The sequence below is a fragment of the Pseudonaja textilis genome, chromosome 11, assembly GCF_049901715.1.
Source record: "Pseudonaja textilis isolate UNSWEBS1 chromosome 11, rPseTex1.2, whole genome shotgun sequence".
NCBI lineage: Eukaryota > Metazoa > Chordata > Lepidosauria > Squamata > Elapidae > Pseudonaja > Pseudonaja textilis.
Window position 1 is genome coordinate 3,632,902 of NC_142000.1, and position 17,146 is coordinate 3,650,047.

Consider the following 17,146-nt stretch of genomic DNA (forward strand, 5'->3'; position numbering starts at 1 on the left):
AGAATAGCAATCAGAATCGAAAATAGAATAGAATAGAAAATAGAGTAGAATAGCAATCAGAATAGAAAATAGAGTAGAATAGAATAGCAATCAGAATAGAAAATAGAATAGAAAATAGGATAGAATAGTAATCAGAATCAAAAATAGAATAGAAAAGAATAGCAATCAGAATAGAAAACAGAATAGAATAGAAAATGGAGTAGAATAGAATAGCAATCAGAATAGAAAATAGAATAGAAAATAGGACAGAATAAAATAGTAATCAGAATAGAATATAGAGTAGAATAGTAAATAGAGTAGAATAGAATAGCAATCAGAATAGAAAATAGAATAGAAAATAGGACAGAATAAAATAGTAATCAGAATAGAAAATAGAGTAGAATAGTAAATAGAGTAGAATAGAATAGCAATCAGAATAGAAAATAGAGTAGAATAGAAAACAGAGTAGAATAGAATAGCAATCAGAATAGAGAATGGAATGGAATAGAGTAACAGGGTTGGAAGGGACCCTGCAGGTCTTCTAGTCCAACCCCCTGCTTAGGCAGGATGCCCTACACCACTTCTGGAATTTGTGCTTGTGAAGATAAAAAACACGAAATTTTGATCTTGGTTTTGTTGATTAGAAAGATTTGGTGTTACAGAAATGGCTAGTTACATATCAATGGGTAAAAGCCAAAAGTGGAGGTTGGAGTGTGTTTATCTGGTACTGTGCTAGGAAGAGTTGGAGGTCAATGCCCCCTTTTCTTTCTTTTTCTCTTCCCCCTTGTATTTCACACCCCACTTTCCCCATTCCCTTAATTTCCCATTTTCTTTCTTTTTTTTTTTGGTATTTTATACAATTAAAAACAATATTAAATTTGGGAAAGACAAAAGATGGCTTGCTGATCCAGCATGAATATCTTCTGCCTGACCTCGTTTCTCTCCTGGACCCAACATGATACCTGCCCTCCATCCCAGTCCATCCAGGAGACTGTGGCCCCACCTGGCTGGCTCTCCTCTCCAGAGCCCATGTGGCATCTTCTTGCCAAGATGCCCTCTTTTGCCCAACCATGGCTCTTCGGAGCAACCCCCCCTCACACTTCTCCTTCCTCTCCTCTCTAATTATAGCCGCAGCCAATTTGCATGTTGTGTTCAGCTCACAAATTAGCAGGAGTTTTCTGGGAGGAGGTTTTTCTTTTAATTGGTTTGGAGTTCCTGAGAAGGGAACAAAATTGGAAGCTGAGAACCAAGAGCAATAAATATTTTAAAAGTGGAAGAACAGGAGGAGGAGGAGGAGAAGGAGGAGGAGATGGTGGTGGTGGAGGAACCAGAAGCTGTGCTAGAAATGGAGACCAGGATACAAGCTACGTTATGTTGGTCTGTAAAGGAAAATTGATAACAGTCAGTCTGTTTCAGCCTGACTTTTATTATTATTGTTATGTATATGTAAATAACATAGTTGGGTTGACAACATATAAACTACAAATATATATGTTTGTAGCTTTAAGGAAAAATACTGTAATGTATTATGCCGTGTTCTGGTTGGTTGATTATGCTACAAGTTGCCATAAGAGGGAGCTATAGATCATGGTTTAATTCTCTTTTTCACTGATGATCTCTCTTGATAGTGTTACTGACTACGGACCAATACTGACTAACCCTGTTTATTTTGATATTCTGTTGATATCGAAGGTTATCCATTGCATTACGGTTTGATATTTGTCTGCTGTAAAAACTGGATATATCTGGACTGTTAAAAATGTGTATAACATGGACTGTTTATTGGACTGTGCTATTTCTTCAAGTAAACATTAATACAACTTGTTCAACTCTGTGTGGCTGTATATTTATTCATAACTGTTCTCATAAACCATTTCCCTGTGCATATTCTTTTTATGTAAGGGTTACTCTGCACAGATGAATCAGATTAACAGAGTTGGAAGGGACCGTGTAGGTCTTCTCTCTTAGGAGGAGCAAAGGGAAGGTGAAGAGTTTCCTAGATTGGACTAGATCAGCGTTTCTCAGTTTCAAAAGTTTTAAGCAATTCCCAGAATTCAACTTTTCATGCTAGCTGGGGAATTCTGGGAATTGAAGTCCACAGAGTTTATAAAGTTAATGACGTCGAGAAGCAATGGGCTATGGATTGATTTACGACTGGTCGCTTAATGACTGGTCACTTGAAGTTACCAATGGCCTCAGAAAAGGTGCTTTATACAGGTAAAGTTATTTATGGCCATCACAAAACGTTTTCATGCTGGCTCATCTCATTTTTGTCTTAGGTGTGAAATACATGTTGTGTTTTTAAATTATTTTTACGGCCAAGCCTGTTTTGCTAAAGGTGAACAGAAGGTGGATAGCAGAGGTACAGATGAGTGTTAGAGGACGAAAGCCATTTCTCTATAGATGTAAAAATTCCACACAAATTATTTTCAGATTCTTCTCCTAAACAAGTAACCTGATCAAATTGTGAATCTAGAAATGGGGGGAAAATATCAGATTTTCTGAGAGATACAGGTGGCCTTTGACTTATGACCGGTCATTTAGCAACAGTCCAAACTTATGACAGACCCCCAAATGCTACTTGCAACCCAATTTTGAAGTTCCGCAATCATATGATTGAATTTTGAGTGCTTGGCAACCGGCTCACCTTTATGGCAGATTGCAGCATCCTGTATTCACATGACTGTGATTTTTGATGGGGGTTTTTTTTTGGGTTGGTTCCAGTTTTTACTTCTGGTTTCTGGTGAAAAATACCCATTGGGTAAAATGACTGCTACATTCACTCAATGACTGCTTTATTTGGCTCAATTATGGTCATAAGTCAAGGATTACCTGCGTTCCTTCCCATATTTTCCATCCGTCTGTGGATAGGGCAAGTAGAGGTTGCTTACTTCTTCCCCGTACCTGGATTGCAGGTGTTCCAGCTGCACTTGGAGATTTTCACTCTGTTCCGTCTGCTCATCCAGCGACCTCTGCAATTTGCGGGCCTGGTTATGAGCCTCATCGAGCTGCAAGGGGCAAAGACCACAGCATTGTTTGATTTATTGATGTACCTTTATGTGTATTTATGTACGCATATAGACTGGCTGAAACCAGGCTCAATAGCAGTAACTGTGAGGGATCTTGGAGTCTTAGTGGACAACCAGCTAAATAGGAGCCAGCAGCGTGCAGCAGCAGCCAAAAAAGCCAATGCAATCCTAAGTTGTATTAACAGAGGGGTACAGTCAAGATCAAGGGAAGTACAAATACCACTCTATAAAGCCTTAGTAAGACCACAACTAGAGTACTGCATCCAGTTTTGGTCACCACGATGTAAAAAAAGATGTTGAGACTCTAGAAAAAGTGCAGAGAAGAGCAACCAGGATGATTAGGGGACTGGAGGCTAAAACATACAACGAACAGTTGCAGGAACTGGGCTAGTCTCGTAAAGAGAAGCACCAGGGGAGACATGATAGCAGTCTTCCAATATTTGAAGGGCTGCCCCAGAGAAGAGGAGGCCAAGGCACCCAAAGGCCAGACAAGGAATAATGGATGGAAACTGAACAAGGAGAAGAGATTCAACCTGGAAATAAGAAGGAATTTTCTGACAGGGAGAGCAATCAACCCCTGGAACAGAAGTTGCCTTCAGAAGTTCTGGGAACTTCATCACTGGAGTCTTTCAAGAAGAGACTGGGCGGCCATCTGTCAGAAATGGCGAATCTATGGCACGTGTGCCAGAAGTGGTATGCAGAGTCATCTCTCTGGGCGTGCCAGCCATCGCCCGTTGCTCTTCTAGGTTCTGGTGTGTACATGGGCACTGGCCAGCTGGTCTTGGCATGCAGGAGTGCAGAAAAAATGGAAGAGCAGCTCTCCCCATGTGCATGCATGCGCTGGGAAGCTGAGCTGCTGGTTTCCGACACACTAGCTGGTCTTCACAGTAATTTCTTCTAACAACCGGTTCTCCGAACTGCTTAGAATGTTAACAACCGGTTCTAGCGAATGGGTGTGAACTGGTAGGATCCCACCCCTGCTAGGAAGGATAATATCCCCACTATACACTTCCTGGGCAGGTAGTCCTTGAGCTACGACCACAATAGAGCCCAATTTTTTTTGTTGCTAAGTAAGACATTTGCCCTGTGAATTTTGTCCCGCTCTATGACCTTTCCGGCCACAGTTGTTAAGTGAATTGTTGCAGCTGTTCAATGAGCGACATGGTTGTCAACTGTATTTGGCTTCCCCGTTGACTTTGCTTATCGGAAAGTTGGAGTCCCATGACTCTGGGACACAGCAACCGTCATAAGTAGGAGTCAGCTGCCAAGCGCCTGAATTTTGATCATGTGTCCCTGGGGATGCTGCAACAGTTGTAAGGATGAAAACTGGCCATTTCCTTCTTTTTTTTCCGATGCCACTGTAACTTCGGTCACTAAATGAACTGTTGTAAGACAAGGACCATCTGTATCTTGCCACAGGTTTATGGAACCTGAGCCCCATCAACAGAAGGCAGGCGAGTGGCCCCTTCTGCAGCCTTGACTTCTTCCACCTTGTCTCCTTGCAGGTCCAATAAAAAGGTGGATTGAAATACCGAGGGCTGCACTCGGCTGATTCAGAACAAGGTCACTTTAAATAAATGGCTGCACAGAACTTAAGACAGCCAGTAATGGAAACCAGCACTTTTTGTCCAATTTTATGCCTCTTTTTTATCACTCTTAGATGAAACTGTCTCAGACAAAATTGGATCCAGGATCCGTTTTGTCTCTCTTTTTTTTTTCCTGGCTTGAGAGCAGCCCTCAGGGAGTCCCCCCACCCCGCAAATCTCTTCCCAAAGATGGGTGGAGAACACCAATTGAGCTAACAGAATAACAGAACTCGAAGGGACCTTGGAGGTCTTCTAGTCCAACCCCTTGCTCAAGCAGGAGACCCTATACCATTCTGGACAAATGGCTGTCCAATCTCCTTTTAGAAGCCTCCAGTGATGGGGCACCCACAACTTCTGAAGGGAATTTGTTCCACTGGTTAATTGTTCTCACTGTTAGGAAATTTCTCCTTAATTCTCCTTGTTCAGTTTCCATCCACTATTCTCCTTGATAAGTTTCCATCCACTATTCCTTGTCTGGCCTTCAGATGCTTTAGAAAATAGCTTGACCCCTTCCTCCTCTCTGGGGAAGCCCCTCAAATATTGGAAGACCGCTCTCCTGTCTCCCCTGGTCCTTCTCTTCCCTAGACTAGCCAGGCCCAGTTTCTGCAACTGTCCATTGTATGTTTTAGCCTCCAGTCCCCTCATCCTCTTGGTTGCTCTTCTCCGCACTCTTTCCAGAATCTCAACCTCTTTGCTGATTTTAGGAGGAACTTTTAGCTAGGAGCATCTTTTACGCGCTGTGTGCATGCTCTCCCATCTCTAGCCGAACCACCTAGAGCAACAGTCCCCAAACTTGGCCACTTTAAGACTTGTGGACTTCAACTTCCAGAATTCTATTCTGACTAGGCTGGCTGGAGAATTCTGGGAGTTGAACTCTACAATTCTTAAAGTTTGGCCAAGTTTGGAGACCTCTGGCCTAGAGAATTTGTGCATGACAACCATTAAAAACCCCGGGAGGGTTGGTCCTTCTGAAATCAATGGGATTTATGATGATTCAATCTATCCGTCGTTGCTCAATACGCATCCGGTCTCAATCTCAAATGGTGATTCCAGAAACCATAAAATATGAATAGCGCAATACGGTACTTAGACGTCAGTAAATGGCATAAAAAGACAGAAGAGAAAGCATTTCCACGGAATCAATAGAAGCCAATTAAAATAAGCTCAACCTCAGGAACAGTCAGCATTGGGCACGACAAGGCAATTCAGGGGCCAAAGAGAAGATTCGTCTGAATAAAAAAAGTGCATTTTCTCCAACACAGCTGAAGATGGAACTTAATGGGTCTCCCTTGGCAATAATGACCAGAGCTTGGTAAAATTAACCCTGATGTTCGTTTGGTTTTTTGGCTTTATTTCATTGCTTCTGTATCTGACTAACAGCGTCTGGAGCAAACATTTTGCCTTCCTGATCTATATTAAAGGGAAAATAATTAATAGCAAAAAAACATAACAAAACCCAACAACCACTATTAAGAGGTTAAGAATAAGCGATAGCATCTTTTACGGCCAGGTGAACTACAGATAGTTCTTGACTTATGATCACAGTTGAGCCTAAGATGTCTGTGGCTAAGCAAGGAAGTTGTTAAATAAATTTTGCCCTTTTTTATGTTCTTTCTTGCCACAGTTGTTAAGTTAAATCACTGCAGTTGTTATAAGTGAGCAACACAGTTGTTAAGTGAATCTGACTTTGCTCATCACATGACCCCGAGACACTGCAATGATCATGAATACAAGCCAGTTGTCGAGTGACCAAATTTTGATCACGTGACCACAGGGATAATGTCGTGCAAAACAGCGATAAGTTATTTTTTGTCAGCGTTGTTGTAACTCTGAACAGTCGCTAAGCAAATGGTTGTAAGTTGTGAGCTACCTGTAAACACGCCATGCAGGATCATAGGATTTGCAAATGTCTTTTCCAAAAGAGAGAACACAAGGCTGCGGAAAGGTCTGGATAACCGGTTCAGAATGAATGAATCTCTGGGCAGCAGAAGATGCTCAAGACAAGATGTAAATGAAAGACTCAGTCATCCAGGCCAAAAGTATCTAACAAGGTTAAAGCATGGCAACTGGACCAAAAAGTAAAAAAAATAGTAAGAGAAGACCTGCCTGATCTTGATGAACATAAATCACTGGGGCCTAATGGATCACATCCCGGAGTTTTAAAGGAGCTGGCAGAGGTCATCTCAGAACCACTGCACCATATCTTTCAAAAATCCTGGAGCACCGGGGAACTACCAGAGGACTGGAAAAGAGCTGATGTGGTTCCCATTTTCAAAAAAGGAGAAAAAAAACAGACCCAGGAAACTATAGACCAATCAGCCTAACATTGATACCTGGGAAGATACTGGAAAAGATAATAAAAAAAAAGACAGATCTGCCAACATCTAGAAACGAGTACAGTAATATCTAGCAGTCAGCACAGGTTTGTTAAGAACAGATCATGCCAAACCAATTCTGATTATCTGTTTAAAGTTTGTTAATCCGGCATGAGTCCTTGGCCACAGCATGGATGCCTTACTCCAGTAGCAACTGGGAGCATAAAAGCAGAACACCATTCCTGAAATTCTAGACCGCTTAGCCTGTCTTGTCAAATTCAGGTGCTTTTTGAAAAGGTGTCTATGGAGATTCTCAGTCCTCCAGGTCATGGTTGTCCCAAAAGTGCTTTTTCAAGAGGCAACTGGACTTTCTGGGGTTTTTTCCTTGAAGATGTTTTGCTTCTCATCTAAGGAGCTTCTTTAGAGCTGAATATTGAAGAAGCTTCTTGGATGAGAAGCGAAACATCTTCGAGGAAAAACCAAGAAAGTCCAGTTGCCACTTGAAAAAAAGACACTTCTGAAAAGGTGGCTAGAGAAATCTAGTCCAAATATCTGGAAAGTGAAGCTGTAATATCCACAACTTGCACAGCTGATCGTAATCCCTTCTGTCATACACCTGTTGGAATCTGATTCAGAGGGGGAGGCCGAACAGCTGACAGGGAGTGGAAGTGTGGCTCCATTGGCTGTGGAAGAAACTGGGGAAGGGCAAAGTCCAGAGCAGGGGAGAGGTAGAACAAGGCAGAGGGTGTTCAAAGGAAGACCCAGGCTCACCTCCTCTTCATCCTAGGGCACAGAGGGAGGAACGGAGAAGGGAGCAACGTGGGTTGTGTGGCTTATGGGGGAGGAAAGGGCCCTGATTCCCTTCGTTAGCTGCAGCTGGGAACACGGTGTATAAAAAGGGAAGCTGCACACAGCAAGTTGTTGGGAGCAAATACTGAGTTTATCTGGTATCATCATGGCTTATCTGTGTTCCTGGTGTCTTCCCAACTGTGTGAATGTTGCCGTGCTTTCAAGTCTGAAAGTCCTTCTCCTGCCCTGTCAAGTTAATTACTGCAGCTTGGTTTGTTTGGATTTTTAGTTATAGTCTCTATGTATCTTGTTTTGGACTGAATTTCCTCCACTTAAAGACTCTTTCTGGGAGAGTTTTTCTCCAGCCGAAGGTAACAATGGGGACAGTGGGGGCAAAGTTGGAGATAATAAAGGGACTCTTCTTGCTTATTTGACTGTTGCCTTTGCGCCATGCCCCGGAACATCACACCTTCAGACCGAACAGGAGGCTGGTTCGGCTTTGCGGTGGCCCTGGAAGAATGAGAAAGGGGATGGCAAAGGGCTCTCCTCTATTTGGGGATCTCCCTCAAGTCGACGTTGCAGAAGGAAACTCACCTCATCCTCCGCTTGGGCCAGCTCCTTCTTGAGTTCCTCTACCCGCAGCCGCAGCTTCTTCACTTCTCCCTCGTGTTGCTCCACACGCCGGATGGTGTGGCCCAGTTCGGCCATCTTCTCCTGGTGCTGCTTCTTCAGTTTGGCATGGACGTGCTTCAGGTCAGCCAACTCCTGAAGGACACAAGACCAGCTCGGACTGGGAGGGGAAGAGGGATGGCTTTCTTTGTGTCCCCCCCCCCCTTTCCCCCAAAGTAGAATGCCTGCCTGGAATGCAACCTAACAGGAGGCAGATTCTTCCTTTATGGAGAAACGCCTCTGCCCTCTTCTAGCTGGCCAACCTGTTCTGACCCAAGCCTGGTTCAAATCAAATAAACACGGAGTATATATCAAAGCAAACCTTTTTCATGCGTCTCTGTGAATTCTGTGCATTCACAGCAAAGAGTCATTAAAACTAATTGTCCCAGATAAGAGCAAGCTCTTTCAAGGTTGGGAAAGGCTGCCCAAAACACAAGATTAATTTCAGGGAAATATCCAAAACCAAAAGTCTCTGAAAACAAACCAAAATAGACAGGACTTCCACAAGAACTTGGAGGTGAAAGAACTTCTTTGCTTCCTGCAAAGAATCCCAGTCTCTCTGGCTGGCTTTTATCCCTTAAGAGAGAGCCCATCACCTTGCAGCCTTACTCCCGAGTTGCCCGTGCTGCTGCAGCTGCTCTTTCCTTCAAGCAGCCCTGCACACGCATACTGAGCACAGGCTCCTCAGGGGCCTCTTCATTGCTGCTGACAGCCCCCACAATCTCTGAAGGCAGCGCTCCACTCCCTGATGGTCTTGGCCCCATCCCTGCATCACATGCAGGCCCTTCATCTGAGTCCTCACTCTCCAAGACCTCAGCCGTCCTCACCTGCTGCCGGAGAACCACAACACAACCCATCCCAACGTTGGGATAAAGAAAGCAGCTCTTAAATTGATGAACTTGACTCCTGGTGACTACAGGTAGATCTCGACTTACGAAGAGTTTGTTTAGAGTCCATTCAAAGGTACTGAAAAAAAGTGACTTACACCCATTTTTCACACTTATCACCATTGAAAGCATCCCCATGATCACGTAATCAAAATTCAGATGGTGGGCAACTGGTTCATATTTATGACGGTTGCAGTGATCCCCTTTTAGGAAAGTCAATGGGGAAGCCAGATTCACTTAACAACCATGTTACTACCGTAACAACTACAGTGATTCACTTAACAACCGGGGGCAAGAAAAGTCGTAAAATGGGGGAAAACTCAAGAAACATCTTGCTTAGCAACAGTAGTTTTGGGCTCAAGTTTGGGGTCATAAGTCGAGGACTACCGGTATAGGAAGAGTTGAATTGGGATATCATTCTTCCTAGGACCACTATGTTCTGACCAAGGCTTCCGAGACTGTAATTACGCACGCACATTTTAAAAACAAGTCTTGTTTTATTGCAATGCTGGGAATTCTTTTCATTCCCAGCCCGTAATGAATCTCAAACTGTCCCTCGAGATAAGCATCCACCTTTCTGTCCTGAGAAGTGCTGCCAATAACAGAAGGGTCCAACGAACTAGAAAAGAAACCAACCAAAGTACAAAGAGCTTCAAGAATGAATCTGAACCGAACGAATGACTTTGCTTCCTGTCACCCTTGCCTGCCCTTGATCCCTTTAGGGGAGGGGCAATCACCTCCCAGCCTTACTCCCGAGTTGCCCCTTTTGTCTCAGCTGCTCTTGCCTTCTAGCAGCTCTGCACATACGCGCACTGGGAACAGGCTCCCCTTGCTCCTCTGCCTCGCTGCTGCCAGACTCCGGAGGCTCCAAATGCAGCACATAATTCCCAGATGGTCCTGGCCCCATCTCTGCATCAGATGCAGGACCCTCGTCCAAGTCTTCTCCAGACTCCCTGACTGGTCCCCTTTCGTCCCCATTGTCCGATTCCGCTACCCTCTGCACAGGCTGCCGGCAAACCACAACGCACCAAATCTCTGGTCTTGGTGACTGACCCAGATTGAATCCTGCATCAGAACCTATCCTTCCATTCCCCCACCATCCAAATCACAACTGATGAGGCTTCGTGGATGAGAAGCGCAACATTTTCTTCTTCCTTCTCAAGGAAAAAAAAACAGTCCAGTTGCTTTTTGAAGACCCACCTCTCTCATGTCACTGGATTGGGTGTGGTGGAGAACAGCATTCACTGTACCACAAAGTAAGTCTGCTTTTGCAAGACCCAGTAATTGAAAATAAAAATAAATAAATAAAAAAAAACCTTTTCACCCAATAGTAAGGTTTGACTGCCCCCTGCTGTTGAGAGTTAGAAATGCATTTCTGAATATCGTTCCCTTCTCTCTTCTAAATGAGTTTTTTTTTTTTTTTCATTTACATTCTTTCCAAGCTTTAAATAAAAAATTTGAATGTTTGGGGAGAAAAAAGATGTGACCCACATTTGAAAATGTTTGACCCACAATGGAGGGATGGTTGGTGAAGATAATGCAACTTGCAGAGATGGCTAAATTGACGTGATTGATTTAGAGAAAAGACAATTTACCCTTATTGCTGAATGGAAACCCAATATAGATTTTTTTTTTTGCCTGAAATGGGAATAAACGCACTTTTGACTTGTGGTCCTCATAATTAGGGAGAAAAAACTGGATCATAGAAACAAATAAGCAAAGCCGAACCTGTTTATGAGTTGGATGGGAGACCACCAGAATTTGGCAAGACTGGGAAGTCAGAAACTGGAAGAAGAAAAGGCACAAATTGCTTCTGTTTTATGGCCAAGAAAACCATATGCCCATGTCCAGGTCATTATCAGGAGCTGCTTTTGACTTTGATGGATTCCACCCCACCCCCGACACACACTTTTTTTAAACCTATATCTGCCCCAAAACAAAAGTTCTATGCTTGGATTACAGAATTATTTACAACTTGAAAGGTCACATCACCATCACATCACCATTCTTGACAAAATACCCATCAGTCAATTGCAAAAGGCCTCTTTGCTGGGAACAGCTAGCATCCTGCGATGAGACCGTGGGATGCCATCCCCTCCCAGAAGAATGAAATGTTTTAGGAAATATTAAAAACGTAGAATATTATATTTCCCTAAAGGAGAAATGGCGAAACATGCTTTTGGGGAGACAGAAAGAGAGAGCCCCAATCTCTCTTAATAGCCCCCAGCAGATATTTTGTGCCCATTAAGAAAGCCTGGGCCATACTATCTGCAAAACAAAAGATCTTCAGCTCCAGGAGGATGGGATTAAGACTTGACCCTCCAGGACATAATAGGATTAACCCTCTACCATCTAGTAGCAGAACTCACCATCTCCTGGGGACATTGCATCATCCTCCAGGCTTCAATCAAACTTAGCTCAGACAACCCACAGAGCCAGCTATGACCCTTACACAACCCCTATATGGCACCATGGGAGTCTGACAACAGCCAATAGAATACATGTTCTTGCACAGGAACAGGAAGCTCAAGGAGAAGGTATAAAAGCCCCTCATTCCCAACTCCGTGTGGTCAGCTGCCCAAAACCCAGGTGGTTCTGCTTCATTAAACAGCCTCCATGTTTCCAGTGTCTTTCTCCCAGCTTGGAACTGAACCAGATATGGATATTTCTTCCAACAAGACCTTGAACACCGTCAAGCAACAATATCTGCAAATCCCACGACCTTGAGAAGGACTTGATAGGTGGACAAAAATGCCAAATCTAGTCCAAACTTCTGGCTGACTGTGCAAACAATCGTATACTAGGGGCATTGGGTACAATCCAAAAATACCTGGAGCACCATTTGAATAAGATCGGCATAGACAAATTAACCACCCCTCAATTGCAAAAGGCAGTGGGATACCTCTTTATCAGATTAAGAGAGTTGGAAGGGACCTTGTAGGTCTTCTAGCCCAAGCAGGAGACCCTCCACCATTTCTGACAGATGGCAGTCCAGCCTCTTCTTGAAAGCCTCCAGTGATGATGAAGTTCCCACAACTTTTGAAGGCAACTTCTGTTCCAGTGGTTAATTGTTCTCACTGTCAGAAAGTTTCTCCTTATTTCCAGGTTGAATCTCTCCTTGTTCAGTTTCCATCCATTATTCCTTGTCTGGCATTATTCAGGTGCCTTGGAAAACAGCTTGGCCCCCTCCTCCTCTCTATGGCAGCCCCTCAAATACTGGAAGATGGTATCCTGTCTCCCCTGGTCCTTCTCTTCCCTAGACTAGCCAGGTCCAGTTCCTGCAACCGTTCATCGTACGTTTTAGCCTCCAGTCCCCTCCCTAATCATCTATATACCCTCAAACAACCACACCTGCCTATCTCAAGTCCTTGGAAAGGACTGAGAAGTCGGATTAAAAATACCAAATCCATTCTAAACATCTGGCTGACTGCACACCCAACTGTAATAGAACCAAACAGTGATTAATCAGTAGCCTTGGGAATGTACGCAGTTTATTATTTCAAGATCCAGCAGGCCTACAGAAATACCTGGGACCCAAGCAACAGGAGTTATATTGACTCATTTTAAATTATATGTAATTAGAAAGGAGATTCATGTAACCTTTTTACTAGCCCACCCACTACTGTGAGGAGGCTGCCCTCCACTCCCATGCCAATGTACAGGTAGTCCTCTACTTATGACCACAACTGAGCCCCAAATTCCTGCTGCTCAGTGAGACATTTGTTAAATGAGTTGTTAAGTAAATCCCTGCAATTGTTAAGTTAGTAACACCGTTGTTAAGTGAGCCTGGCTTCCCCGTTGACTTTGCTCGTCAGAAAATCACAAGAGATCACATAACCTTGAGCCATAGCAATGGTCATAAGTGTCAACTCCTAAAATATTTTTCTGGTCTTTTTAGAGTTGCCAACGGAAAGCGGGAGTAGTGGGGCAGCTTGCAAAACCGAAAGTGCATTCCATAAATGTTTTCAAAGATTGTAACTAGGTGACTGAAGTTTCTGCCATGCAAAATTCTAACTGGAGAGCATGATTGATGACTCTTGGCTATGGATGTGTCCCATTGGAGAATAGGAATTATGATACACCCAGGGGGTGGAGGGAAACCAGGGTCCAGGGTGACAATGAATGATGTGCCTCAGAGTTGGCTACACCCAGGTAGCACCGGCATGTTTAGTCCTAATAAATTTTCTTGAAGCTTTGAAAATCTGGCTAGAGATTCACGATTTAAATGGGGGTCACTACGGAGCCTTGACAATAAGTATGAACCAGTTGCCCACCGTTTGAATTTTGATTACGTGATCATGGGGGGATGCTTTCAATGGTGATAAGTGTGAAAAACGGTCATAAGTCACTGTTTTCAGTGCTGTTGTAACTTTGCACGAACATTAAATGAACTGTCGTAACCCGAGGGCTGCCTGTACTATCCAGAATCCAAATCAGGTTCTTGGCTGATAAGCGTTGCCTGCATCCACCCATCCCAAGTCCCCACCAAAACTGGAACCCGACTTACCTTATTCTTCTCGAACAGCTCCGTTTGGATGGTCTTGAAATCCGTGTCAAGGGCGCAAGTGGTTTGCCTCCGTTTCCGAGCCAGGATCTCCTCCAGGTCCTCAATCTGGGCCTTCAGCTTCTTATTCTCCCGTTCCAGATTCAGCTTCTCTGTTTCCAGCCGTTCTCGCTTGCCCCATTCGGCCGCGTTTTCGACCTGGAGACGCTCCATCTTTGGCGTGGGGAGAGAGGCGGGTGTGAGGTCGGCAGCCCCGTGTGACTGTGGGGCTCCTCGTGACACCCTGGAGCACATAATGAGCAGCTGCCCTTTGAGAGCTACGGCCAGTCTAGAGAAAAGAGGGACTGGGGGGACGGGGGACATGATAGCAGGGTCCCAGTATTTGAGGAGCTGCCCCCCAAAAGAGGAGGTCAAATTATGTTCCAAAGCACCAGAAGGCAGGAAAGAAAGAATGGATGGAAACAAGCCAAGGAGAGAATCAACCCGGAATTAAGGAGGAACTTCCTAACAGGGAGGACAATTAACCAGTGGAACAGCTTGCCACCGTGGGTGCTCCACCACTGGAGGCTTTTAAGAAGAAACTGGATGGCCATTTGTGTCAAATTTTATAGGGGCTCCTGCTTGAGCAAAAGGTTAGACTAGAAGACCTCCCAAGTCCCTTCTAGTTCTATTCTGATGGACTTTGAACAGTTTATTCAGGAGGAAAAAAAACTCTCTCTAACTAACAAATGCAATGCTTAATTGGATTAATGGCCTAAATGTCGATATATAAGAATGCTTACGAAGGTAGCCATGAATCATACGGCTGCCCACAATGGCTAAATACATACAACATTTGTGCTTGGTTGTCCCAGTTGAATTGGGCCAATATAATTGAACTATGAGATAAAGCTATGTTCTCAGCTCATGCTAACCTTGGTTAATTTTAATTAATTCAATAATGGTTAGCTCTGTGGTGTAAACAGGACAATTCTATCCCATACAAGGCTTACTTGTGGATCCGTTTTGCAGAGGTAAGAGTAGATCAAGAATAAGAGAGATGGGGACAGCTAACAGACTCTGGGAAGAAAGAAGAAACTACACTTGATTCCTGACCAAGAGTTATCCATCGATGGTCTACATCAGTGGCCCCAACCTTTGGAGCACCGGGGACCTGGAGGAGGTTTCATGGTTTCATGTGCTGCCTGCATCCCAGGGATGGGGCTTCACTTGTTTGCGTGGCCCAGTTTCCGTCATACCACCGTCCAGTGCCGGTCCATACACTTGGGAGTTGGGGGATCCTTGGTGTACATGATCTGTTGGCCAACTATCGCCAGCTCTGACCTTTACGCAGCAAAATCTCTTGCTGAAATCTGGACTCGAAAGACTTCCAACGCTTTCTTCCTCCAAACCCCAAATCAAACTCCAAGTCAAAGGTTTAAGGTTCTAGATCAGGGGTCCCAAACCTGTGGGCTACAGCCCACTAACTGGTCCATGGCCTAATTGGCACTGGGCCACATGAGTGGCTGGCTGGTGGGTGCATGTCCGCATGCATGGCCCCAGCCTTGTGGTCCCACTAGTGCGAGCGTTACCACGAACATTGTAGGTGCTCGCGCACATACACCTGCCCCTCCCCACGAAACCATCCCCTTTTCCCGCCCTCCCCTGCTCCAGGCCGCCAACCGAAAAAGGTTGGGCAATTCTGTCCTAGAGCAACACTTTGACCTCAGCTCCTAAGAATTCAGTGGCACAAGTTCTAAAGCACTAGCACCCATGGAACTCAGCAGCCGTTAAACTTCAATGGGACAAAAGGATACGTGATGACGCAAAGGCAACACAGTCAGATAAGCAATAAGAGTCCCTTCATGATCTCCAACTTTGCCCCTGATGTTCAGGTTACCTTCTGGGTGGAGAAAAAATCTCCCAGGAAATGCCTTTGACTGCAGAAAATTAAGTCCAAAACATGAGCAATAGGAACTGTAATTTAAAGTCCAATCAAGCCAAACTGAAGTAATTAGTTTGGCATGGCAGGAGCAAGAATTTCAGACTTGAAGTCATGGCAAAACTCACACAGTGGGAAAGGCACCAGGAACACAGATAAGCCACGACAACACAAGATAAAGTCACGTTTGCTCCCATCAGCCTGCGGCATACAGCTTGCCTTTCTTATCAAACTGTCTTCCCTCCTGTGGCTAATGAAGGGAATCAGGGCCCTTTCCTCCCCCGTAACACACACAACCCAAATTGCTCTCTTCTCTGTTCCTCCCTGCACGTCCTAGGATGAAGAGGGGGTGGACCTGGGTCTTCCTCTGAACTCCCTCTCCCTTGTTCTACCTCTCCCCTGCTCTTCCCAGCTGGACTTTGCCCTTCCCCAGCCTCCTCCACAGCCAACGGAGCCGCACTCCCTGTCAGCAGTCTGGTTTGCTCCTCGGATTCAGACTCTGGCAGGGGCATGACAGGACATTTAGAGGATGCCCATGAGCAAGTAGCGAATTCACTCTTCCCTTTAGCCTCACCTCTGACCGTAACTCCACCAGTTTCTTATCCATACTTGAGCGAGCCCCCAGTTCATCTTCTAGATCCTCAGAGATGCGTCCCAGCTCATCCTGGTGAATCTCCTTGAGGATGTTCAGCTGGAGAGAAAAGAAAGCATCGGTCTTGGCGGATCAGATTGGGGCATTAGAAAGTGAGGACATTCAATGTTGTGTCTGCAGCAACCGAGGCCCCGCTAGATTGCACCCACCGACTTCCAAAATAGTAGTAGCACTAGGGAGGAGAAGAAAGAGGAGGGGTGGCAGAGAAGGAGAAAGGGGAAAGAGAAGGAAAAGGAGAGGGAAAGAGGAGGAGGAAAAAAAAAACCCAAGATACATTAAATGGGCACGTGTACAGGTCTGCCTAGTTTGAATAAGCAGAGAAGACTAACGTGCCGTTATGTTGTGTACATGTTTCCACAGAGAAGTGGTTTCATAGGCACATTGTGAGGTCGACTGTGTCCACCTGCGCTGATATATTGCACTGAACATCACCAGTTTGAAAAATGGTCATTTTGTTGTACTTCACGACAAGATCCTTGAGCCTCTGTCATTTAGACCCCATCTCTGCCTTTATTCGTGAAGTTTCAAGACCTTGGTAATGGTCACCGACCCATCAGTGACCATACTGTAAACCAGGTGTGTAAAACTCAATTTCATTTGAGGGCCGCATCAGGGTTATGTTTGACTTCAGAGGGCAGGGGGCTTGGGGTGGCTGTTTTTGGCTGTGGTCATGGTGGACATTTGACAAAGGCTCAAGGTGCACTTTTTTTCCCCCTGTTCTTCTTTCTTTCCAAAGTACTCCCGGGCCTCCAGAAACACCCTGCTGGCCTGGGGGCCTTTAGTTTGACACCTCTGCTGTAAACTATCTGTTGAAA

The 17,146-nt window shown here is 44.8% G+C and overlaps 1 protein-coding gene across 6 annotated transcripts in view; it reads right to left on the reverse strand.

Moving 5' to 3' along the window:
- Positions 1-17,146, reverse strand: part of CCDC102A (coiled-coil domain containing 102A) — a 52,577-nt gene that overhangs the window by 6,865 nt on the left and 28,566 nt on the right. For 3 of the 6 annotated variants that reach the window (XM_087940429.1, XM_087940425.1, XM_087940426.1), the window contains exons 5-8: positions 16,254-16,370; positions 13,762-13,971; positions 8,293-8,463; positions 2,884-2,987 (exon numbers count right to left, since the gene is read on the reverse strand). In XM_087940429.1, the coding sequence (XP_087796555.1) occupies positions 2,884-2,987; positions 8,293-8,463; positions 13,762-13,971; positions 16,254-16,370 (602 nt within the window). Of the gene's footprint in view, positions 1-2,870; positions 2,988-8,292; positions 8,464-13,761; positions 13,972-16,253; positions 16,371-17,146 lie in introns of all 6 variants that reach the window. The other 3 variants (XM_087940427.1, XM_087940428.1, XM_087940431.1) reach the window with 2 other exon arrangements.